Raw genomic sequence first — 26,908 nt, forward strand, 5'->3', positions numbered from 1 at the left:
CTCCAAGTTTCAAAAATATTGGACCATGGGGTCCAATTCTATGAGCCCCAAACAAAGGTGCCCCTATCTTTCATTATTTCCAATGGAAAGAAGGCATTTAAAAGATGTGCAGTCCCTTTAAAATTGATTGCCAGAACTCCTTTGGGAGTTCAATTATGCTTGTCACAACCTTGCTCCTGGCTCCACCCCCAAGGTTCGGCCCCTCCCCAGCCAGGCCGGCTTGCCGGCGCTCAGGCTGGGGGGCCGTCTTTGCCCCCTCGGAAGGAGGGAGGAGCGGCATCACCTGACATACGGGTGTTTGCTTGGGCACGGAGTCGGGGCTATATAAGCCCCGGCTCCCCGCCCTCTGCACGCAGTTTCTTTTGGCTCTCTGTGCGAGAGCCACGTGCGGGTCGTGCGGACGAGGCCTGTAGGCGAGGGATCTGCACGGCGAAGACTGCGGCGAGCACGGCCTTGGGCGCAGCGAGGACGCGTGCAGCGGCTGTCGGCGCTGGCGAGGCTGAGCTTTTGTTATCGGCTTGTTTTTAGCTGCGCAGCTTGGGCGGTTATCGGCTGGGGGGCCGGTGCGGGCAGCTAGCGCGGCGGCCTTTGGCCTCCCCCAGCCCCTTGGGCATTTAGGGGCCGGATTGGGGTGGCAATTACTGGTGGCTGTGAGTGGCAGCCACTCTCTCTTTCCCCTCGGTGTGAGGGAAGTGCACAGCGGCTCCCTTTAGGGGCGGTTCGCAAGCGGCTGGCCAGTTCAAGGCAGTTGCCTTGCCTTTGAGTGAGGGCGTCGTTGGTGGGGCTGCAGCGGTTTTGGGCCCTTAGGAGCTGAACTGCTCCCCCCCCATTGTGAGGGTTTTGCTGCAGGCCCCCGGTGGGGGCAGATAATTGCCTAACCCCCCCCCCTCTGGCAGGACAGCCTGAGACCCTTTTCTGATTGCCTAGGGCTTGTTTTTCCAGTCACCCCCCCTTTTTTCCCTTCCCTTTTGGGTGTAGGGAGCCAGTGGTCCATAGAGCGGCTGTTTGGGGCTGGGCTGGGCCTCTGGCCTTCTGGTTGGGTGTCTGGGGGATGCCCCCTGCCTGTAATTTTCCTATCACCACCCCACTTGGCAGTGGGTGAGCGCAGAGGTAACCTTTGAGTGACTGTGGGTGTGCAGACACTGCATTTTGTGGCCTGTGCTTATAGAAGCACATAGGATGGCACCAAAAAAAGGGCAGGGCAAGTCCAAGGGCAAGCAGCCCGCCCGCCCACCCCATGGGCAGGGTCAGCAGTGTACTCTAGTTGAGGAACCTGGGCAGGGTGAGCAGGTGAGCCAGCTGGATGTCTTGGAACAGGATAGTCGCCAGGGGCGCTCCTATTTGGGAGGGGCGTCGCCGTGCCTCCGGCCGGTCGGCACGGCTGACTTTTGAGTCAGAAGTGCTCGCACGTCTATCTGCTTTGCAGGGTGGGCCATCTGAGCCTGAATCACCACTGGAACCAGACCAGGAGGAGGATCCAGAGGAGGGCCCATCGGGTGCGGCAATGGGTGGCGGCGCATCTGGTAGCGGTGTTCAGCAGACTCCTGGAGGTGCTGGTGTTTTCCCGGGTGACGGTGGTAAGCCCCCTTTCCCACCAGTTCAAGGGTGGCCATGGGGTCCCATTCAACTTCCTCCCTCCCTCGCCGGCGGCGGGTGGGGTGGCATGGGGTGCAGGGCAGCTGGGAGTTGTGGAGCAGTTGGGCCCTGTCCAGCCATGGGCTTGGGGTTTTCATGGAACAAGCCCTCTGCCCAGTTCGGTTTTTTCCCCAGTTGGTCAGCCGGCGTGTGCTGTGGCACCGCCTGCTGCTCCTGCCTCTCCGTCCACCCCTGGCATTTTGCCATGGGGCGGTCAGCAGTTTGCTCAATTTCAGGGGGCGTGGCCAGCGGCCCAGGGTAGTGGGTGATTCTACCCCCCGAACCCTTATGCCAGCATTCCTTTCCACATCCTCCCTTATGGCGATACCTCTTTGCCTTTGGGGGATCATTTGACAGCCGCTACATGGGAAAAAATCCTCCGCGGGGAGTATGTGGACGTGTTTAGTCTCCTTTTTAGAGAGCTCGAAAAGAAAAGTAAGGACGAGCTCGATGACAAGGAGAAGGAGAAATTGAAGTGTAGGAAGGTTGATAGGTCCTGGGCAAATTGGTTGCCAGGATTCCTGATCTACGCCGGGGTCATTGCGAGAGCGCAGCCGGCTCGGGCGGCGTCCCTTTTCCAGTATATAGACATTGTCTATCGGGCGTATATGGACTTTGTCGGTGCAGCATGGCTGCAGTACGATGAGGCCTTCCGTATGAGGGCCGCCGTCAACCCTGGGATGCCCTGGGACCAAATAAACCAGCAGCTGTGGCTGCAGTTGATGTTCCCAGCAAAACCGAACACTGGGGACAGGTCCGACAGTGGCCACTTAGTGCAGAGGGTGCAGCAACAACAGTCTTCTACAGGGGCCCGCGTTACCGCGGGCCAGCCGGTTCAAACCTGGCTGTTATGTTGGGAGTTCGCATCTAAGGGTGTGTGCCCCAGGAAGCCCTGTAAATTCTGGCATGAGTGCCCAATCTGTAGCGGGGCCCACGCACTTTCTGCCTGCAGCAGAGCAAAGTCCAGAGCGGGAGGTAAGCGTCCCGGTGGCAGCGGTGGCAGTCAGCAGCCCCCTGGAAAAGGGGCCCAGCCCCATCCGCCTGACGGCACTTAATAGGTTGTTGAGTGCATACCCTTGTAAGGCGGACGCCCGATACTTACAGGACGGGTTTACCTTGGGCTTTCGAATTCCATACCAGGGGCCTAGGGCCCCCTTCTTAGCTCCTAATTTACGTTCGGTTGTTGGGCTTGAGCATGTGGTCTGGGCAAAAATAGCTAAAGAATGTCAGGAAGGTAGGGTCCTTGGACCTTTTGATGTACCACCGGTTCCCACGTTGAGGGTGTCCCCTTTGGGGGTGGTACCCAAGAAGTCTGCGGGTGAATATCGGATTATTCACCACCTGTCGTACCCCAAGGGAGCGTCGGTGAACGACGCCATCCCTGAGGAGCTATGATCGGTGCGCTATACTTCCTTTGACCAGGCGGTCAAAGTAGTACGGGGTTGCGGGGTTGGGGATGAGATGGCAAAATGCGACATTAAGTCTGCATTTCGCCTCTTGCCAGTCCACCCTGAGGATTTTGAGTTATTGGGTTTTTCCTTTGAAGGGAAATACTATATGGATCGGGCGTTGCCAATGGGTTGTTCGATATCCTGTGCTGCATTTGAGCTCTTCAGTTCCTTTTTGGAATGGGCGCTCAGGAACAGGACTGGGGTTAGTGATACGGCGCATTACCTGGACAACTTTTTGTCGGTCCAGCGGGGTCAGAGCAATGCGCTAGGTTGTTGACCTCCTTTCAGGAGTTAGCCCTCGAACTCGGGGTGCCGTTGGCACACGAAAAAACCGAGGGACCCAGCACGGTTCTCACCTTTTTGGGCATCGAGCTGGACACTCTGCAGCAGACGTCATGTTTGCCGGAGAGCAAGGTCGTCGACCTTAAGGTCTGTTTAGCCACCTTGAGGGGACAGCGTAATGTTTCGCTGCTGGAATTGCAGCAGGTGGTGGGCCACCTTAACTTTGCTTGCAAAGTGGTGGCCCCGGGCAGGGCATTTTTGAGGCGCCTGTGTGACGCCATGGGCCGGTTGCGTCTCCCCCACCACCGGGTCCACATTACCGCTGGAATGCGAGCGGACTTGGAGGTCTGGGAAGAGTTTTTGGAGTTCTTCAATGGTGTTTCCTTCTGGAGGGAGGACCTGAAGATTGAAGCAGAGCTCCAGATCTCTTCAGATGCGTCCGGTGCCAGTGGGTTCGGTGTATATTTTAGAGGACATTGGTGTGCGGTGCAATGGCCTGCAGAATGGTTGGATAGTGGGCTCTGTAGAGACCTGACATTTCTGGAATTTTTTCCCATTTTAGTGGCCTTTTGGCTTTGGGGGGAGTAGCTTGCCAACCATTCTATCCTTTTTTGGTGCGATAACATGGTGGTAGTACATGTTATCAATTCTCTGACTTCTAAGTCAGTGTTAGTTATGAATTTGGTTAGGTCCTTTACCCTGCGTTGCCTTCGGTTGAATATTTTATTCCTGGCAAGGCACGTACCAGGTGTATGCAACGGGGTGGCGGATGCTCTATCTCGCCAACAGATGGAGCGTTTTTGGCAACTGGCCCCAGAAGCAAATCCTTGGCCGGCGAAAATGCCTGCGGACTATGGCGTCTTGGGAAAAGGAAGCCGGTAGAGCCATTCAGCTGGCGCTAGCTCCTAGTACCAGAAGGGCGTACGACAGAGCTGTCACCCAATTTAGGGATTTTAGGAGTGCTGTTGCACTGCCGGATTTATTTATTTATTTGGGATTTATATCCCGCCCTTCCCACAAATGGCTCAGGGCGGATTGTTGGCCGATCCCAGTGGCGCACATCATGCAGTTCAGCGTACACCAGAAGGAGAGAGGCTTGGGGCTGAAGACCATCAGGGGCCAGCTAGCGGCATTGGCTTTTGTTAGCAAAGCCCGCGGTTTCCCTGAATACACGGGTGATTTTAGGGTTAGGAAGATGCTGGAGGGCTGGGCCCGGGAGCGGGTCCAGCGTGTTGATGACAGACAACCCATATCCCCGTCTGTCTTTAAGGGGTTGTTTGGGGGTTGGCCCAGTGTTTGTTCTTCCCCTTTTGAGGCTGCCTTGTTTCATACTGCCTCGCTTCTGGCCTTTTTGGGGGCCTTGCGGGTGAGTGAGCTGGTAGTACAGTCCAAGACTGATACTTCTGGGAGGGCGCTCCAGTCTGGGGACGTTAAAATTACGCAGAGTCAGCTTGTTCTGACAATTCGGCAGTCCAAGACTGATCAGCGGCAGAGGGGAACTGTCATCACAATTGGTATGTGCTCTTTGCAGGAATTATGTCCGGTTAGGGCCGTTCACCACTACGCTCAGCTCCGGGGAGAAGCTGGGGGTCCTTTTCTTCGGCATGATGATGGCTCCCCTCTCACCAAATATCAGTTCTGGTCAGTAACAAGTAGGGCCCTAGCTAGGCTGGGTTTGAAGGGCGTCAAATTTGGGACGCATTCCTTGCGGATTGGGGCGGCCTCCACAGCTGCTATAATGGGTTACACGCCCTCCGCCATCCGGCACATTGGCCGATGGTGGTCGGCAGCCTATAAAACTTATGTGCGTCCACTGGTCACCTAACGGCAAGTGGTGGGCATTGTTGGTTTGCTATGTTGCTATTATCTGCTGACAGTTGTTTGTCTTTTCAGGTGCTGTGGCTCATGGCGAGAGACGTCGGGTTCTCATCTGCGGGCACAGCATGGTTTTCTGGGCTGCCCATTTCGCCAGACGGTCTCCAGTGGGCACCCAGCTTGGCCTCAGTGCGTGGGCTACGGTGGAGTGGCTCGGTCGTCGGGGGCTGCGTTGGCCTGGGATTATGCCCCTGTTGTTCAGGGAGTGGAAGGCACCACCTCCACACATTCTTGTCGTCCATTTGGGTGGGAACGACTTGGGGCTGCTGCGGGGGAAAGCTCTCTCCCAGCAGGCGTTGGCGGACCTCCGCGATATTCGGCGGATGTGGCCTGGGGTTATTCTGGTATGGTCGGCAATTCTGCCGCGTAGGGTGTGGAGGCATGCCATTTTGCCGGGCGGTGTGGAGCGCGCTAGGCGCAAGGCCAATAGGGCCATTCAGAAAGCTATGGAAGGGGGATTGGGAATCTTTCTCCCTCATCTGGCCATACGGGTGGAGCAAGCTGACCTGTATCAGCCGGATGGTGTTCACCTTTCGGAGTTGGGCAACCGGGCCTTTTTAGATGAGATTCGGCAGGGTTTGCGGTTGGCTCTGGGCCACCCGGTGGGGCGCTAATGCCTAAGCAGAGGCTTGGCATTGGCGGTGGCTGGAGGAGGTTTGGCCATAGGGTTTTTAGGGGAGCACCTATGACCTAGCACCGTTGGTGCAGTGGTCTGTATGAACCGTAGATGGGCTACACGGCTCAGTGCGGGGAATGCAGATCGCAGGGAGCCTCACCTGGGGCAGATCTTTCCATGGGGATTTATGCTTGCCCAGGTGGTGAATGGCTGGAGGCCTGGCCGCTCAGCTACAACCCAAATACGGCGGGCTTGTGCTGGGGGCAGGGTGGCTCGCCCTTTGGACAAGGCGGGGTCCTGGGTTGACCCCAGGGCTTGTCTGGTTTAGGTTTTCACTCCTGCCAGTTACAGTAATTAATTGTTAATAAAGCGGCCCGGTTTAAAACCCAACACTTGTGTCTGCTTCTTCATTCCGACTGGGGGGGCAAAGTCCCCAGTTATTTCTTGAATTGGCCTTGGCAACAGTTTTACAGGCCCTACAGAAGGCTAATAAGCCTGGTAGGGCCTGAATCTCTGTAGGGAGCTGATTCCACCAGGTCAGGGCCAGGACTGAAAAAGCCCTGGCCCTAGTTGAGGCAAGGCAGGCCTGAAATGGCCAACAGATGTTGGGAGGCCGAATGTAACGACCTCCTGGGCATATATAGAAGGAAATGGTCCCGCAGGTATGTTGGTCCCAGGCTGCATAAATCTTTAAACGTTAAAACTAAAACCTCGAAGTGGATCTGGTACTCAATGGGCAACCAGTGCAGAAAAGAGATAACTAAAGAAAGACATGTTAGAGGCTTATAAAATTATGCATGGGGTGGAAATAATTGACAGAACTTTTTCCTCCCTCTTTCCAAATTCTAGAACTCAATGACATCCAATGAAGCTAAAGGGAAGTAGATTCAGGATAAACAAAAGGAAATACTTCTTTAAAAGGTGATTCAAATGTGTAATTTTCAGTCAGAGAATGTAGTGATGGGCACTGGAATGTAGATTCAGGTGGGTAGCCATGTTGGTCTGCAACGACAGAAGAAAATTTGATACCAACAAAGTTTACTCCTTGTTACAAACTTTTGTGTGCATGCACAATATATCTGAATAAGTGTGCATGCACATGAAAGCTTATACCCATTAAACTCTGTAAGTCTTAAAGGTGCCACTGGACTCACTTTGTCCACAGGAATAAACAGGATTACGGAGATTTAAGGAGAATAAGTCTAACAATGACCAATAGCCATGGTGACTGAGGGGAACCTCCATGTAAAGGAGCTCTAAATCTCTGAATCCCATGGCCAGGAGGCAACATCAGGGAATGCCTCGGCCTCTATGCCCTGTTGTTGGCCCTCTAGAGGAACTGGTTGGCCATTGCGTGAGACAGGTTGCTGGACTAGATAGACTATTTGTCTGATTCAGTTGGGCTCTTCTTATGTTCTTAAATAAATAAATAAGTAGGGAATAGTTTGAGGTGTGCTGCATCATACTGAAGCATACATATGGTCAGTAATGGAACACAACTATCAATTATGATTACATGTGGAAGTGCTGGATTTTGGAACTGTTGTTGGTTAGCTTGTGTTTGGTCAACACATCAGGATTCCTCATGTAGGTCATATGAAAATTTCATTAGAAGAATCCTTGGAGAATGTAAGTAACCATTGCATTTTTTTTAATTCAATGGGGGATGAGGAAACAGTATCACCAGCAGGACAACGCCCCACTTCCCTATTTTTTGCATCATGCAACAATGAAGCCAAATGTATGATGGTGGAATGAACAGCCTATGAATGGCAAAAGTCATGAAGGTCATGACGAACTTGAAGTTTTATAATCTTAACTTTTTCATAGTGTTGCATTTGAGAAAGGAATTATAAGTCAATACTATGAGAAGAGTTACATAAATTGTAACAACAATTGGAAGACCGGTGTTGACCTATGGAGCAGGTGCCAGCATTTCCCCCACACACACACACACCTCCTCAGATGGAATCATGAGAGTGGGGGACCATATTTAGGCTCAGTGCAGGAGTGCTTTCCAATCGGGAGATGAATGGCTGGCCAGGTCTGGCAGTGACTTCCATTCCCCAATCATTCTGTCCAACATAAGCTCTCCACCAACCTACCTTCTCTTTAAAGACCATGTGCGATCAGCTAATTGCTGGTTAAAGGAATGAAAAGGAACATTTTGGGCTGAAAGGCTTTAGGGGCTGTGTTGCGGCAGCGGGATTGTTGCTGTCTGGGGTTCCTTGAGTCAGCATTGCAGCATTGCAGTTTAGGTAAATTTGTTGAAGTTCCTTGCTCCCTCCCATCCCCTCTTTCTTTCTTTCTTTCTTTCTTTCTTTCTTTCTTTCTTTCTTTCTTTCTTTCTTTCTTTCTTTCTTTCTTTCTTTCTTTCTTTCTTTCTTTCTTTCTTTCTTTCTTTCTTTCTCTCTTTCTCTTTCTTTCTCTCTCTCCTTCTTTCCTTCCTTCCTAACTCTCTCTCTCTCTCTCTATATATATATATATATAGCTATATATTTCTGGACTTTTTACAATGCTAGAATATCTTTTTTGAGGTGTGGTGACCAGAATTGTACACAGTACACAGTACAATTCTGGTTACCACACCTCAAAAAAGATATTATAACACTTTTGGTGATGTCAGAGGTGTGGCCTCACATACTAATGAGTTTATGCTGGGCATTTTCTACAAAAAAAAAGCCCTGATCTTTGTGCTATAGCACTCATTCTCAACTGGATTGCCTTGTCCATTTAGGAAAATCCAGTTGCAAATGATTGTTGTGGGGCAATGATAGTGGGAGATAGTGCATTCAAACACAGCCAGCATGCGCTAATTATCTTTTTAAATTTGTGACATAATAAACATAACAATGCAGCTGAGGGAAAAGAATTTCCTCAGATTTTTCTGATTAGGGATGCCAGACCCTTGGGAGCAATTTGCAAAGACTGTACAGGCTTTAAATGAATCTCCTTTCCATGCTCAGAGAGTTTTTTCTTTCCTTCATTCATCTAGTTAGAATGAGAAATCAGCTGCATACATTATGGGAAGCTCCATGACAAGATTCAGTGATGTAGATGAATTGAAGTATGGACTAAAGCATCTAGTGGAAAAATTAAACCTAATGTAGACATTATCCCCCAAAGTGTTTAATCTGTCATAGAAAGTAGTATTTTTAAAAGCATATTTGCAGCATTCCAGGAAAAGATTGTCAATCTTTTTAACTTCTTCTAATTTTCCTGTCTACTACTATATCTATTTGTTATCCATTTTATCTAATACTGAGTTTTGTAAATAGAGGAAACCTTGTGCCCTTCTACTTGTGTCCTTCCACTACCATCAGAAGACTGGAGAAAGGCTTCAAACTTGGCTGAGTGGTATGGCATCATACAAACGTTTATGGAGGAAAATTGATTAATGAACGTTCCCATTTAGCTTCTGAAGAGATATCCATTGTCTGAAAAATATTTTTTGCAATATTGGCATTACATCATTTAGTAAAGTTTAACTATTTTGCTATCTATGAAAGTCTCTATTCCATTATGATTACATTTTGTATAACCTTCTAATGGATAGCCCTCTTTGTAAAGACAAGGGTAGTCTCCAAGGGAAGGGGATAGAAAATGTATTATTTGAATTTACCCTAAAAATCCCAGACAAGCAGTTAGATCCAGCCAGATACCATTCCCACAATCTTGTGCAAGTTATCTTGTCCATTATTATACACCTGTCCCAAATGTATTTTGTCCATGCATGTGCTAAGATCCTCATCATTTTGGGTGGTTAAATAAGAATCTGTGGTCATGTGGTCATCTAGTGATCCATTTTCCCACTTTTTGTAATATGATAGATTATAAAAATTAATCATATTCATTTGTCGCATGATACAGACTTGAAGAAGAAGAAGAGTGCAATTCATACTCTGCTCGTCACTCAGAGTCTCAGAGCAGCTTACAAATCTCCTTCTCTTCCTCTTCCTACAGCCGATACCTTGTGACTTAAGGTGGGCTAAGAGAGCTCTAAGAGAACTTCTTTTGGGAGAACAGCTCTGAGAGAACTGTGATTGATCCAAGGTAACTCAGTTGGCTGCATGGAAAGGAGTAGGGAATTAAACCTATTTCCCTAGATTATAATCCACTACTCTTAACCACTACACCAAATTGGGTCTCACCCTGGGATTTTACTCTTACATTAGCAATCATTCCTTCACCCCTCCTGATTTCAGACTGGTCAGATTCTATCTCAATCTTATCTTTATCATGAACTATCTTTATCATGAACTTTGTTGATGTATCTGCCTCTTATACCTTTGCTTCACCTTCATAAGCAAAGGGAATGAGTTGCTTGGAGGCACAATGAATTATGAGATTTCCCACATACACTCTGAAGCAATACAAGTAGAGTTCCCTTGTCCTGTGGCCTTGTCTGAAGATTTAGGTCCACAGGTTACCTTTCTCTCTGCCTCTGAGCAAACTGTTTGAATCTTCAGGACTGCAGAAGCACACTACTATGGATAGGGCTGAGTTCAAGGTCTTAGAACCTAGGGGTATGCAATTTATAAAATTTTCTATCTATATAGTAGACCTATGTATATGTTTATGTTTAATTTCATTTATACTCCACCCTCCCCACCAAAGATGGGGACAGAGTAAGCTAATGAGATCTTTAGCCCCCTCCACTTTCTCTTTATTTAAAATGTCTTAATTTTAAAAATCTATCTATCTATCTATCTATCTATCTATCTATCTATCTATCTATCTATCTATCTATCTATCTATCTATCTATCTCTATCTATCATCTATCTATCATCTATCTATCATCTTTTCTTTCTATTGGGGACCCAAACATGCTTACGAGAAAAAAAAACACAGAGATATAATTACAGAAATAAAGAACCAGGGTGGTTTGAGATCCAATTGGGTTGGCTAACTAAAGGCTACAGGCCTTGCAAATATATTAGAACCTAGAGCCCTACGGCAAATATATTAGAACCTCATGCCCTCACCCTTCCATAGCTTTTAAATATATAAAAAAGGTAACAGAGGTTAAGCCTTGATCATTTACAGATGGAAGACATGTTCTGAAGAGTCCCCCCTCTGCTTAAAGAGCCTTTGGTCACATTCAGCCTTTTCTACCTGAAACAGAAAAAGGGAAACAGAAACTCAGCTTAGATCATTTCAGGCTGACAGACTTGCTCCCATGATTTCCCTTTCCTCTCCTCATTCAACACTCAGTTATTAAGTTGATTCTGATTTATGTGAGTAGAGTTAAAAATCTCTTGTGCTTTGTTCTACTGGTAGCATGAAGATGGACATAGAGGACAAAAATTCCAGCCTTGTCTCCACAACTGAATTTCTGCTCCTCAAATTTTCTAATTTTCAAAGACTACAGACCTTACATTTCTTTGGATTCCTGACATTGTACTTGATAGCAGTGATGGCCAATCTTCTCATCATTATGGCAGTATTATTTGACTGCCATCTGCATACGCCCATGTACTTTTTCTTAATGAACTTGGCTGTCCTGGACATTGGCTCAATTTCAGTCTTGGTACCTAAAGCTATGGCAAATTCTCTCATGGATAGCAGGACAATTTCTTATTTTGGATGTGTAGCCCAAGTTTTCCTTCTGCTCTTCTTTGTAGGGTCAGATTTTGCCCTCCTAACAGTGATGGCACATGATAGGTATGTTGCTATCTGCAATCCATTACAGTATGAAAAAATTATGCACAAAAGAGCATGCATTAAGATGGTAGTCAGTGCATGGATCAGTGGTGTCCTTAATTCATCATTAAACACAGGAAGCACTTTTGCAATCACCTTCTGCTCCAATGTGGTCCATCAATTCTTCTGTGAAATCCCACAATTACTCAAACTCTCCTGTTCTGGCCTGGACTTTGTTCAAATTGGAGTTATTGTACTTACTTGTGGCATAGTGCAAGGATGCTTTATCTTCATCATTCTAACTTATGTGAAGATTTTTGCAACAGTGCTCAAAATCCCATCTGTGCAAAGTCAGAAGAAAGCCCTCTCCACTTGCATTCCCCACCTCACTGTGGTTTTTCTGCTTGTATTCAGTGGCATCTTTGCCTATGGAAGTTCTATGATTGATACTTCATCTGTTCTAAATATAGTCTTTGCATTTTTTTATGCTATACTGCCTCCATTTCTCAATCCATTCATCTATACCATGAGAAACAAAGAGATCAAAACTGCCTTATTGAAGTTGTTCACTATGGCAAATTTTTCTAAAATCATCTCTAGCAGAGTTGTTTTGTGAAAATGGATTTGTTTTGCAACTGAATGATTCAGCATTAAAATTGTTTAAATTTTAGGTTTCTGAAGAATGCAGCACTAATCCCCAAACTCCTGTAGATGTGGCAAGTTAATTTCACATAAAGTTATGCACTCATTATTTCAATTGCACTTATTTATTAAGAGTATTGGTACGCCTGTTCTTTTCTTCTGATACATTTGGGACCCAAAGTGGGAATTTCCCTTTAAGTATAGTCCCTAAAATTATCATGGACTCAACCAGATCAATAAAACAAGTAAGTCAGATCCCTTTTAAAGCTCTCCATATATATATATATATATATATATATATATATATATATATATATATATATATATATATATATATATATATATATATTTAAGTTCACTTCTACAGCCTTGTTGGAATATCCCAAGGGTAGGTTTTTGCCTGTCCTCTCTAAGATAATATTCAATGGAAAAGGTCTTGATCTGGACCATTGTGAGATCATGTCTTAGAATGAGGCAACCATTAACAAACCTTTTGATGAAGGACAACTCTTATTTTTTGTACTGGTTAACCCATTCCAAGTTTCTTGGGCCCTCTGATAAGGAATGCTACAACATTTCTTGTTCTTTTCCAAAATCACTTCTACTGTATCTTTATTGATGCTTTTTTAAAATGCTGAGTTCTGTTTTTCTTACCTTTCAAAAATTTTTCAAGTGAAAAATAAATGACAGAAATTTCTTAAATAAACCATAACTACCAGCTCTTTTAAGTATGGTTTTCCTCCTATGCATATATTTGATACCTGCATTAACCATTTTATTTGCTTTGCTAGGACAATACTATAATGTTCTTGATACTGATTATTGCGCAGTATTGAAATGAAACCCATATACAGAGTATCTGTCCATGTGGATGAGACTTACTTAGGTTAAGTGATACTCCATCTTCTAGGGATGAAACATACACAACTAGCTATGGCCTCATTTGACAACATAATGTATTTATTTTTAATTGTTACAAACCTCAGACTATGTAGAAATAAAATGTAACTACAATGGTGGCAAGTCTATCCATAGCCATCCAAATTTTTCCAAGATTTCCAAATATTTAAAAGAATTAATAAATCCATGTGAAATTGTTATGTATACATGTATACATATATTCAATGATGGTAAGGTTGTAAACCCATTTTACTATGGGTGATGGGCTTTTATCTCTCCAGTGTTGTAATATAAGTCTTTTAGCAGCAGTAAAAACAAACATGATCCAATTTTGTTAATCATCTTCCAGAAGACAGGGAAATATTTTAAAAGTATATCATCCTCAAAGATCATTTGACAAAGTAATTATGCATCAAGTCCAAGAAGTCTACTAAGTGGCTGGATATACTGATATTGAAGAAAGCTTTTATCAATGAGAATAATAAAACTCACAGTCAAGAGGACATAAAACCAAATTTGATATAGCACCAAATACTAGGATGCCCGTGGTGAAATCCATGTATTGCAAACATCCACACATATATGTAAAATTTGTGCTAACTATGAGAGCAGGATGGTGCTGATGAGGTAGAACATGGTATGAAAGCAGAAGCTTCTAGTGTAATATTCCAGGTTAAAGTTTAAAATCCTAATAAAGGATAATGCAAGATCTTGGCAGTCAGTACTATATAGCTGTCAAGCATCAGATCTCAAAATAACCAAGCATTGATTTTGAAACAAAGTCTTAGTTTATTGATAATCCATTGTGCTCGGGTAGGCACCAGATTGGAAGTGATACAATGTAACTCTAGAACACTAACTTTAAGGGGGCACATCAAAGGTATTTTAGGAATTCTAACACAGGCGTGTGAAACTAACACTCTGGCTACTTTATCTAGTCTTGCAATTTAGCAACATCCTGGGTCCAGGTTTAACCCTGGGAAAGTATCCCAGGAGACCTTATCTTCAAAGAGGACATACCTGCATTTGCTACTAGTGAGAACTAAGGAATAGGTTATATGGGTTTGATGTGCAGTACATTAGAACAACAGTCGAAAATACAGTTATACCAAGAAAGAAACAACATGCTTGACAATAGCCCCTGTTTGTCTGTGCAAAACACAATGAAAATATGCTCCACATAAATGGGTTAGTGAGTTGTCCTGATTTTTCTTATTCTAATTTCTTTAAAGAAAAAAAAAATCAATGACAGTTGTTTATTTTATGGCTGGATTAAAATTGCTTAAATTCTCAATGGCAAATTCACTTTCAGCTTCCCATACATCATCATTCTCTAAAGATGTCATTATGCATAAACTCCAGGGCTAATGTAGTTTTTAGTTTAGCAGTTCCTAAATTTCAAGATATACTTTTCAGTTTTATAACTCTGGGTTGGCAAATTCCTGGAGATTTGGGAGTCAACACTGGGGGAGGGCTGGATTTGAGAAATAGGGTACCTCAGCAGGGTATAGTGTAAGAGAGTTCACATTACAAAGCTGCTATTTTTCCCTGGGGGAATTGATCTCTGTAACCTGAAGATCAATTGTAAATAAGAATATAAGAAGAGTCCTGCTGGATCAGACCAATGGTACATCTAGTCCAGCATTCTGTCCCACACAACTTCCAACTGGTTCCTCCATTGGTTCCCCCTAATTGGGGTGGTCTTACATTCATTTGCAATGTTTTATGTGACAGGGAACAGGAACCATAAAGATACTTTGTATATAAACATATGCATAGGGGTGTGAATCTTTTCAAGGCTATTAGCCTCATACCAGACCCTCTGGTGCCAGGAGTATAGGCATCAAAATTGAGTGATTTGGTTCTCCCCTGGACCAGAGAATTGCCATAAATTCAGCAAGTGGTATATCAAAAAGGGATAGGAGGCTAGAGACCTCCTTTGCCCCTATACAAACATCCTTTCGTGTTAATTCTTTAATTAGCATTGCTAGTAGGCCTTGATCAGTCTATTTCTCATACCTGTGTCACTGGCCAGAGCTATTTTCTAACAAGGTCATCCAGATAAGAAAGGAACTCTCTGTGTGTCCATATGTGTGCTTGCATAGCTTTCAATAAACCAGAAAGGACAGGAGCTAAATATATAATATCTTACTATTCAAATATAATGTTTCCTTATGTTATTTAAAGCAAAGATAAAAATCATTTATAGCCAGGCATCCTACAGAGGCCAAGGCCTTTCCCTATATCCCTTCTGGCTCTGGGATTCAGAGGTTTAGTGCCTCTGAATGTGGAGGTTCCTTTCAGTCCCCATGGCTAGTAGCAACTGATAGATTTATCCTCCTTAAATCTACCTAATCCCCTTTGAAAGTCTTTTGGAAGCAGACAAGCCGGCATGTGGGCACTGGAAGGGTTTGCACCGATGTATGACTTATGCAGCCAGAGCGGAGGGGAGGTATGTGGGGGGGGGGCTGCCCGAGCGGCACCCCGCCCAAGGGCAACGGCGCTGGAGGGCTGTGTCCAAGCATGGGCAGAAGTGAGGCGGAGTGTGGTGTTCAGAGGGGGGGTAGAGTTGGGAGCACAGCCAGGCTTAGACAGCTTCCTGAGCAGTTTGGCCCATGATACACCCCCTCCAAGAGGTGCAACTTTACGCTTGCAAAAACAGCGCCATGCCCCATAGGCACTCGTTGAAACCAAACACAAAAGTCACTGCTGCCGCTGCTGTGGAAGCTCGCAAACCCCTTAGGGAGTGGCATGATTGCCCCGCCAATCCCCTTGCACCTCAGGCTGACAAGCCCCCTCCCCAGTACCCAATCGTGGTCTCCCCCCTCTTAGAAATACTTCCACTCTGGCCTCGCACAACTCAGCTGTTAGGGAAAGGAGTGCATGGTGGGAAGTTCTGCCGGCGAGCTCCCGGCCATACAGACTTAGAGTGAGGGACAGGCAGGCACGTTGGTGACGGGTTTTGCACCTCGCGGTTGCTTTGACAGTATCTTTGCCTTGCAAGGGGGCTAACTGCTCTTGTTTCCAGGTCTCCACAGGTTCCGGGCTCCCAGAAATACTGCATGCGAGTACTACCACCCATGGCTGGGTAAGTTCCGCTACCCTCCTCAGCCTCCCCCTCCCCTTGCTCTCAACTGCTCGGTGTGAGAGCATCTCTGGCACTTGAACCATGCAGTGAGCTCCGGCAGGGAGCATTTGCTGACCCCAATCCCCTGTGCTGCCGCCTGCTCCCTTCCCTTTGTATGCCCTTGGCCATGTTCCCAACCCCTGGCAGGGCATGGGATGTGTGTGTGTGGCAGCTGCCCCGTTGCAGGGAGGTAGGTCAGAGACTGTCCTTTTAAGAGAGTGCCCAGCTGAAATGCAGCCCAGTCTTCCAGCTGCCGCCTCTGCAGGTGCTCTTGATCTCTATCTCCATTTTGCAGGTGGGACTCCAACACAGAGGCTTCTTCATGTGCCACTCCACTGCCCCCCCACTCCCTCAACTGTTTCTGCTCATCGCTCAGAATGGAGCCCCACCCATGGTGAGACTGCCCAGCATGCGCCAGGGAGACTGTTGCACTCTGTTCTGGAAAAATAAAGTCTGAGCTGTGCCCTGTGTTGTCTCTCCCACTTGGCATCTGCTGCCCGTTCCCTGGGAACACCCCACCCTGTCAGTGGCCTCTCCGAGGGAATGTCTGGGAGGGTGGGCAGACTTAGTTTGGGGGGGTACAGTCTATGAGCCACCACGCTGCCTCCCACATGGCTAGACAGGGGAGGAAAGTGCCACCCCTCAGCCTGCCCGGGCTGACAGCCTACCCGAACCCACAGGGCTGTTGTGTGCAGGGCACTAAGGGGGGGCTGATGAGGTGGACTCAGAGTTCTGCGGCTGAGGCACTCGCACTCTGAGTACTGCGGCCCCCGGGGGAGGTGTTCCATACACATGGCAGGGGGTGTCAGGGCAGCACAGGGGGTCTCTGGGTGAGGGAGTGTCTGTTGCTGGGCTGCTCACTCCCAGACACACATTCCAGCCACTGTCTATGACAGCGAACTCCTGCACTTGGCACTTCCTGCTTGTCTGCCTGCCATTGGCAGAGTCTGACAGCGGGAGGGTGTGAGGGGATTGACGGCTTCTCCGTGGTCCCATGCGGGCCTGTCTCACCTCCACCCCCGCCTCCCCACCAAGCCAGGCTTCTCGTGCGTGCATGCCCAGCCTCACTCCTGTTCCCTCCCATGTTCATGGGATGTCTCTCTCCTTTGCCTGTGATGGTCTGCCCATCATTGGCTCCGTTCTCTGTTTGGGGTCGGGTTGGGGATGGCTATCAGCCTCTCTGGGGCAGCCTCTCCCCATCCCTGACTGTCATGAGCTGCGGTGCATGTGCCAGGACTGGCCAATGGGGGGAGGTGGGCTGGCCCTCCCCTCCGGCTGCCTCTGCCTCCCTAACGTGCCTCCGACAGTGGGGTTGCCATGGCAACCGTCTCCCTCATGGCAAGCTACGCCTCTCCCCTTCCCATGCTCCAGCGTGCCAAAGTCCTCAGGAAGTCTACTAGCGGTGTGGCAGCTACACAATGGCCGGCTGCTCCTTATCTCTGGATTGGGCTGCCCAAGAGGGAGCAAAAGTTCTTTTTGTCAGCTCTGTCCACCCCATGCATCATAGATATAATAAAAGCTGAATGTGTTGGATTGATCCTCAATTTTTATTGGAAGTTGTGGCTAACACAGGAGTGGCCTTGTACTCTGTCACTACTCTCTCCTGTCATTTGGAAGCCTTGCTGTGACCTGCCTACTGCTGGTCCTGTCAAGGCCAGAATCCCATCAGAAGATCACAGATCTTTGAGAAAGACAGTTCTCTGCTGAGAGGTTCTCCTGGAGCCTTACTGATTACTACTGCTTCTCCTCAGGGGCTGTTGTAAGAAGTCTGGGATAGTCTGTCTACCCACCCACCCCCACCCCCCACACACAAACAATGCTGCTGCAAAGCAAACAGTGAAGCAAACAGTAAACTGTGAGAGACATGTTCCTTAGCCCCTGTGAGAGACATGTTACTCAGGCCCGGGAATGTTAACAGTCTTACCTCAGAGACATCATAAATTCATACTGTTGGACTCCGCAGCCATTTCACTCCATCTCATGCAGTTCTTCAGAAGATCTCAGGTTCAATGTCTGTCATCTTCAGTCGAATGGACAGGGTTGTGAAAGACCTCTGCCAGAGATCTTGGAGAGTCTCTACCAGTATGACATGGAAGACAATTCTGACTTTGATAGATTAATGATCTGATTCAGGCAGTTTTGTGTACTACAGCATCAGCCCCACATAGGTTCTGGACACAGAGCTCTCAGGTTCTCCGGCATAACATTTTGGACCTCTCCCCCATTTTCACCAGCAAGTCCAACCCCCGGATTGACAAAAAACAAAACAAAACACCCTTTGATCTAGATGATATTCTGGAACTTAACCATTTAATTTCATTTTCCCAAATAAAACCTATGTATATTATCCAAATTGGTTTCCTTTGAAAGAAAGAGCATTGGAAACATAAGATATTTTGTTTATTTTCAAAGTACACAGACAACACAAATGGAGGCAAAGCAGAAGTGTTTATGGAAATATAAGTATTCCCAGTACTTTCTGTCTGCTTTTCTATTTCTCTCTTCCAGAATCTAAAATGGAAAATATGATCTCCTTTAAACACCAAAACTAGTATGCTGGGATCATGTGACCAGCCTGGACAATCAATATCTGGGTGTGGGATAGAGTAAGAAGGAGAATTGGGTGACATGGAGTGAAAAGGCTGGCTGGATCCAACCTATACAGCTGCCTCCTTCCTTCTGCACTGTCACACTACCACCAAGTACTGATGGGCATTTGGACATACCCATGTAGTAACAATTTAAACTCATCAAGGAGATATCAACAGTCATTTAAAAACATCTCTATTCTTTTCATTATTGCTGTTTCCTTCAAGTAGGCTTCCTCCAGCCTAAATAGGAAAACCACTGTAGTTTAGTGACTAAAAATGGTGTGATGTCATGGTTAAGAGCAGTGGACTGATCTGGAGAACAGGTTTTGATCCCCCCAACCCTCCACATGAAGCCTGCTGAGTGACCTTGGGCCAGTCACGGTTCTCTTAGAAATCTCTCGACTCCACCTAATCCACAAGATGCCTGTTGTGAGGAAAAGAAGGAACATTATTGTAAGACACTTTGGAAGTCCTTAAGTTAGAGACAATAAGAATATAAATACCTATTCTTCTTCTAAGGATTTTTTTTCCAACTGAAGTGATTTTTCCTCAAATGGAATATTCAGAGGAAGGCTTCTAATTTGAGCCAAAATAATGGAGTATGAATATTTCAGCAAACAAACGAATCTGCACAGTGGAATGGTGTGATTCACTTCGCTATGACCCAACTATAAAGAATAAAATTTGCACTGTGCATTGATGCCCCTTTGGCTATACAATTTAAAGTTAATTTTATTGGGAAAACAGAATATTGAACAAACATAAAAAGTAGCAAACTTGATTATGTATTTCTTAAAACGTAGCTAAACCCTAAAACTTTTGACATCACTTTTTTGATCTCCTTGTTTCTTATACTGTAAACCACTGGATTCAACATTGGTGGAACCATGGTATAGATCACAGTACATATCAAGTCCAGCCATGATGGGGTGTTAGAGACAGGCTTCAAGTAGGCAGCACTCCCAGTAAATATAAATGTGGAGCAAACAGTAAGGTGGGGGATGCAAGTGGAGAAAGCCTTTTGCCTCCCCTTGGCAGAATGCAGTCTTAACACCGTGGTGAAAATGTGAACATAAGTTACAAGGATATAGACAAAGCAGCCCAGGGCAAGGACAACTCCAATCCCAATAGTAGTCATTTCAATTAGATTTTGGTCGGAACAAGTCAATTTTATTAATTGTGGGATATCACAAAAAAATTGATTTACAACGTTAGAGCAGAAATGGGTTGCAAACGTCCCTGTGGTATGCATCCCGGAATATAGAAAACCAGCAATCCATACACCAGCCAGCATTTCAGTGCAGGCCTGCCTATTAATTATCATTTCATAACGTAATGGATTGCAAATAGCCACATATCGATCATATGCCATGACTGTCAGGATGCAGAAATCAGAAGTTATAAAGAAGAAAAAGAAGAAGACTTGAGCAACACACCCTGAATATGAAATATGCCTGGTATTTAGGAGGGAATTGATCATGGATTTGGGGACAATGACTGAAGCTTGGCCAAGGTCCAGCACAGCCAAGTTCATCAGAAAGAAGTACATGGGGGTGTGCAGGTGATGGTCTAAGGCAACTGAAGAGATGATGAGGAGGTTCCCTGTAATAGTTGCCAAGTATATCATCAGAAATACAGCAAAGTGGAGAAATTGCAGTTCCCGAACCTCTGAGATTTCCAGGAGCAGAAAATCAGACATGGTAGTGTTATTGAACATTTTTCATTACCATGTTGTAAAATCCTTGGAAAAGGAAACACAAGTAAGAATTACAGTTTCTTATAATATTAATCTAAATTGCTGCAACAGAATTGGGTGACAACGACTGCATTTCAAGTCTCCACACAGTTCCTGTCATCAGTGTGTGTGGGGGGTGGGAATGTAGTTCAGTAACATTGAAGTCAAAAGTGGCACCTGCATTCCAGAAATCCCTCTCCAGGTGCTCTTGACTTAGCTATAAATGCGGAAGAATTGTTTGAGGAACCTTTATTCTTTGGAAATAAATAGCCATAGCGGCACAGAGTATTAAAAGCTGCAGTGCTGCAGTCCTAAGCTCTGTTCACGACCTGAGTTCGATCCCCAGTGGAAGCTGAGTTTTCAGGTAGCCAACTCGAGGTTAACTCAGCCTTCCATACTTCCGAGGTCGGTAAAATGAGTACCCAGCTTGCTGGGGGGAAAGTGTAGATGACTGGGGAAGGCAATGGCAAACGACCCCATAAAAAGTCTGTCATGAAAACATTGCGAAAGCAACGTCACCCCAGAGTCAGAAACAACTGGTGCTTGCACAGGGGACCTTTCCTTTCCTATGTATGGTAATTGCTTTCCCCATTTATGTGGTATGAATGAAGCATGCATAAATTCTTTGATTGCTTAGACAAATGTGGTTAAAAAGATTAAATTGCTTTGATGTTTTAAGACAAGTTCTTTTGGAGCAGTAGAGTAACAGGGTTGCCAACTCTTAGCTGTAAAAGCCCTGTAGATTTTGGTGTGAGCCTGGATAGGGCAAAGATTGGAGAGGAGTAGTATTACATCATAGCGTTCACCTCCCAGAGCACCGATGTATTTCTGTGGAAAAGATTTTTGGAAGATAGTTGTAAATCTGGGAGGTCTTCTGACCCTACAAAGAAGTTGGAAGTTCTACTAACAGTACCTTTACAATATTGATTTTACTTCCAAACCTATACAAATATGGCTGTTGTTGCAAACTAAACCTGCCTCTTCTCAGTTAGAAGTGGTCATCTTCTGCAAGATCTGACACTTCAACTCTCCTACAATTAACATCTGTTAAGGAAAATCAACTGATCACTCTGGTGAAGGACAACAACTATTTTTTTTTGGGGGGGGGGGAGCCCCTACTTTTAACAACCCATCCCTGAACAACAGACATCAGTCTTGATCAGTGTTCCCTCTAAGTTGAGTGAGTGCGAGTTAGCTCACAGTTTTTTTAGCCTCTGTCACTCATTTTTGTCTTAGCCCAGGAAAAATAGCTTCAGAGCAAACTAATTCATTCAGTAGCTCACAACTTTAATACCTCTAGCTCACAAAGTAGATTTTTTGCTCACAAGACTCCACAGCTTAGACGGAGTATTGGTTTTTATGTCAGTTTTCCTACCTAAACTTCATTTATGTAGCAGGTTGTCTACAGAAATTTTGGTCACAAAAAAGCCCCCAAAGCCCCCAAAGAACCTGCAAATTCTCTCAATTCAATGACATTACTCAGCTTACCAACAGGATGAGGAGTGGAGCAAATGAGGTAGTTTCAAAAGCAAAGCTGATTCAGGTGCTTCAGCAGGAGATGCTGCTTGTGGTAGGAATCAATTGCTCAAGAGATGATTTGATTGCGGAAAAAAACCTTTTTTAAAATTAATTTTAATTACCCCAAAAAGAAAGAGAGAAAAAATATAAAAAATAACACAATATAGCAACAATGGTGGGAAGTCTACTAATAAGCCTCTATAAAAGTATTGCAAACAGGGGTTTTGTAAGATCTTGGAGGATCGGCTACATCAGGTGTGTGTGGCCTAATATGCAAAGGAGCTCCAGCAAGAATTCTACCCCTGACTACAAATATCTACAACTATGTCCACACATACTTTCAAATGCTGATAAAGTTGTCCCCAGTCCTCTGAATTACTAGAGGCAGGGAATTATCTTTTCTATGTTATAATGTAAATCTTTTAGCAACACTAAGAGCATAGAGGGTCCATTTTCATTGACCATAAGTTAGGCTCTAAGGTTATAAGTTAGGCTTTTTGCAATCAAATCATCTCTTGAGCAATTGATTCCTACCACAAGCAGCATCTCCTGCTGGAGCACCTGAATCAGCTTTGCTTTTGAAATAATAATTTCAAATAATTTCAAAGTAACACAAGCATCCTCAAAGACCAATTGATATGAGTAATTGCTTCCTCCCAAAAAGACCAAATAACTGAACAGGCTCAAAACATAAGTTTAAGAGAGAGACAGAGCTGTTCTGCCAGGCCTTTGATGAGGTAGTGGACATTTGAAGATCTTGGCCTCCCCTGCCCTCATTGTCTGGATTAATGGTCCTAAAGAACTATCTGGGCATCTGTTCAATGGCCTTTACTATTGGTTTGTTATGCCTCGCCTAGTGAGAGACATTGGTAGGTGCCAGAGACAGTTATGTGCTGTTTGTTTTAAATTTTAATATGTTATTAATTGCAATGATTGTTGTTATTCCTTTTGTTGTGAGTCACCCTGAGCCTGCTTATGGGGAGGGCAGGATATAAATCCAAAGATAAATAAAACACATCTTGTAAGTTAGTGCCAACAATTGGATACAAAATCCTGTACTAAGGAGGCTCAGTGGCATAAAATTTAGATATAAAAGTTAGGGTCATATCTCCTTGCTTTGGCCAAATAAGGCAATCTAACTCCTTATTACATTCATTTCTGAGACTTTGCATACCATATTTATTGACCAACATCAGAAATTTCTAAAGAGATATATCAGGTTTCATTTTCTGGTTTTAAACAATTTTATTAGTAACATATGGTAACAATAGCCATTAATAACTTCTTTTATCTATCCCATATGCTAATTTCTAATTCCCCCTCCCCCCGTTACTTGACTCCCGCCGAAGTTATAAACTTAAAATGCTAACACTTAAAGGTACCCTTAAACCCTCAGGTTTCATTTTCTGGATAAATTTAATCTGAGTTGCCAAGAGGAAGGGAGATTCTGAAACAATTATTCACAGACATGCTGAGATACCTAGAGATGTAGCAGCTGTAAATATTGCCATTCATCAGAGTTTGAAATGTGATATCCAGACTTGAACAGAGAAAATAATAAAAAACTAATTGTTGGATAGTCTATTAATTGGTCCAAAATAAACCTCCCTCCCCTATCTGTCCAAGCCTTCCATTAAAAAATCTTCCCAGTTGTTAGATCTAGATTGTCCCATAGTGTTAGTTTAAGATGTGAAAATGGGTTAAATTGATAATGTCTTCACATTATTTAAGTGGCCCCATGGTGCAGAGTGGTAAAGCAGTAGTACTGCAGTACTGTGGTTCAGGTAGCCGGCCCAAGGTTGACTCAGCCTTCCATCCTTCTGAGGTCACTAAAATGAGTACCCAGCTTGCTAGGGGGAAAGTGTAAAAGACTGGGGAAGGCAATGACAAACCACCCTGTAAAAAGTCTGCCGTGAAAACGTGAAAGCAACATCACCCCAGAGTCATAAACAACTGGTGCTTGCACAGGGGACTTTTCCTTTCCTTACATTATTTGTTGGGGAAAATCTTCCAGATTCTTTCAGTTCCATTCCATAATATACACTTTATACATGAATGGTACTGAAAGAATCTAAAAGATTCCCTTGACAAAGTTCCACATGAAATGTGTACAGGTTATACAATCATTAAAGATTCTTTCCTTTGCATCACTGGTCTTTTCTTCTTCGTTGTGCCTTGGTGAAGTCGCCTCTTTTCATCATGACATTATTCACCATAATCCTCTAACCAGGCCTCGGATTCAGTGGGAGCTCAGAGGAGCACAGCTCCTGAACTTTTCTGAGAGTTCCACCTCCTCCTTCTGAGAGTTCCACATCCTAGTCCATTGAATAGTATGTGTAGCTGCATAACAATCCCTGGATGAGCTCCACCACCTGTTTTTCCCACAAAATGACCCCTGTCTCTAACTGCAGAAATCTTAGGAAGAATGGGATCAGTTTTACCATTACTAGATTATTCCATTTAAAGAGGGGCACCAGGCAAGAGGCCTGCAAAATAGCCTAAAATGGATAGTCCAACTGGGAGGTACAGTCCTAATAACTTTAAGAATTACAATTGTAGTTACAATTACAAGAATTACAAACTAACGAAAATGCCTGATGACATAAACTAAGATCAGGAAAACAACTCCTTCATTAAATAGTGGTTGCATCCTCTTGAGGAACCCAAAGTGGTGACTCATAAATTTCTAAGATTAAATAATTCTGTAAATATATCTAAAAAGTATATGTTGCATAATGAGGAATCAGATAAGTGTAAGTAGGAAAATGACAGCTCATGTTTATGCCTCTGTTTTTAAAGATTATTAGAATTATTAATTATATACCAGAACAATGTAAAACATTTCACATAGAAGCATTTGATATGTTTTGCATATGGAAGACTGAAGTCAAGAGAAATTGAAATCCTCTTATCCGTTAGAAACAACCTAGAAAGTTTCATCATTGAAAAGAAAACCTAGCACTAAAATAGGGGTGCTGACATAAATCAAAATGCTACACTATGCTTCTCTTACTAAGGGGCAAAAAACATAATTCTAAGTGTTTATGTACTTAGAAATAAGTACCACTGTGCTCAGTAAGGCTTATAAGATCTATACTAAGCTTCTTTAAGAGTGAAGTCTTAACTGAAGATTGCTTTGAGATTATTGTGGCTTTTAAAATTACTATTATTCTTTAGAATCAAATATACCACATCAACTGAATTTCCTTTCAGCGTAGTCTCTGTTTTGTGTAGATCATTAGAACGTCCATACATCATTGAAATAGTTAAACAGGAGTGCTTTTAAAAATTAAAATGGGTTTATACATCTGCAACAGGCTGTCTGTACAGTGGTATATAGTAGCTGAAAATGTGAAATAGGGTTTTAGAAAATCCTGGATTAAATCCTTAGTTAGCATCAAAGTTCACTAGGTAATCCTGAACAATTTCTCATGTCTCAGTTTAGATTACTTTACAGGGCTGATTTATGGATAAAAATTAACTTTTCTTCCCAACAGGGCACACAGTGACTTAGAATATTTTTGTTTAGAGCACTGAATATTGTTCTTTCCCCATCCATTTTATCCTCAGAACAACAACCCTGTAAAGATACCTTAGGCTGAGTGAGCGGCTCAAGGTCACCTAGTGAGCTTCTGTGGCAGAGTGGAGGTTCAAATGCGAGTCTTCTAGATCCTAATACCACATTATACCATGCTGGCTCTCTATTGCACTTTAGGGTATGAGCAGAAAGGAATAAAGCTCCTTCTGCATGTGTGACATGATCATGATGCAGAGCAGAAATTATGTACATGGGAATGGAGGATGACAGACATAACAATTATGACTTTGAAAGTGGTTCCCAAGCTGTGAGCTGTATCTCATGGACATCTACTCTAACATTCTCCATTTACATTTCTGAATCTCTGAGCCTTGTCATGTCACTAGTATGAGAAAACTAGAATATTTAAATTTATGTCAGAGTATTTGGATTAATTCTATTACAGAGAAGACTGGGGAACTGAGAAACAATAGCCTGAGAGGCAAAGTAACAATAATGAAAAAAATAAAGTGTGTGCGCGAGGGGGTAGGTTTGCTCAAAATACCTATAGAGTAGACCTAAATATAACTCACCATTTTTCTTCATGTTGTCTTGAATCTTCTGGCGCAGATTTCTTTGTGATTCTCTGAAGTCACCCATTTTACCCTATCCTAACCATTAAGATGCTGACAGCATTGTGGAAAAAGGTATTAATTGCCAAACTCTGCACAGGAGTCTGAAAGATTTGTTCTCATGAGTAGAGCACAACAAAACTGAAGAAGTGTCCCTCTCTCCTTAGAAAGTTTACTGTTCTTCTAGTGTAACCTCTTTTTCAGATTCTCTAAAGAAATGTCATTTGCAAAGTCTGGATTGCTGTACATACATGAGAACAGATGTGCACCTGGTGTCAGATATGCCTACAATTGCCACTTTCACCTTATGCTGGTGAGGAATGTCCATAGCCTGCTTCATGGGACAATTAATAAAGTATATATTATTGTTGAAAGTATTAATTAAAAACAAGTGTATAAAGAACTTACTCTTTTTCTTTATAGATGTTTGAATTTCCAGATGTATTTTCTTCTACAGCCACTGCTCAGAAGGATGTGCTTCTCCATTCAATGGAACTTTATGGGTGTCTCACACACTAACGGTGAGAAGTTGTTGCCATGGGATGGAAGAATATTAATATGCATAATTCTGTTTCTGGAGATTTGCTCTCAGGAGACCAAAAAAACTTTTTGGAGCAGGAATGACAAGTTTTCATTTTGGACAGTATTTATTATAAGCCATTTTTTTTCTTTTTTAAATATATTATTGTTTTATTTAAAATTCCAACATGCTACATCATTAACATAGAAAAAAAAGTAAACAA

The 26,908-nt window shown here is 44.3% G+C and overlaps 3 protein-coding genes across 3 annotated transcripts in view; 1 reads left to right on the top strand and 2 right to left on the bottom strand.

Annotated features, from left to right (window-relative positions):
- The window catches only part of LOC132583420 (olfactory receptor 14C36-like), a 104,016-nt gene extending 81,972 nt beyond the window's left edge, over positions 1–22,044 (bottom strand). Inside the window, exon 1 of the mRNA XM_060255059.1 lies at positions 21,987–22,044. The gene's annotated coding sequence lies outside the window, so the exon portion shown is untranslated. The remainder of the gene's footprint in view (positions 1–21,986) is intronic.
- LOC132584578 (olfactory receptor 14C36-like) lies at positions 11,157–12,119 on the top strand. The gene has a single exon (XM_060256480.1). It carries the CDS (start codon positions 11,277–11,279, stop codon positions 12,117–12,119), a length of 843 nt encoding a protein of 280 aa, XP_060112463.1. The 5' UTR covers positions 11,157–11,276.
- Positions 19,545–20,491, bottom strand: LOC132583425 (olfactory receptor 14A16-like). The gene has a single exon (XM_060255061.1). The coding sequence runs from the start codon at positions 20,478–20,480 to the stop codon at positions 19,545–19,547; it is 936 nt and encodes a 311-aa protein (XP_060111044.1). The 5' UTR covers positions 20,481–20,491.
- Positions 22,045–26,908: the final 4,864 nt, after the last annotated feature.

The sequence above is a fragment of the Heteronotia binoei genome, chromosome 15 (genome assembly GCF_032191835.1).
Source record: "Heteronotia binoei isolate CCM8104 ecotype False Entrance Well chromosome 15, APGP_CSIRO_Hbin_v1, whole genome shotgun sequence".
Taxonomy (NCBI): domain Eukaryota; kingdom Metazoa; phylum Chordata; class Lepidosauria; order Squamata; family Gekkonidae; genus Heteronotia; species Heteronotia binoei.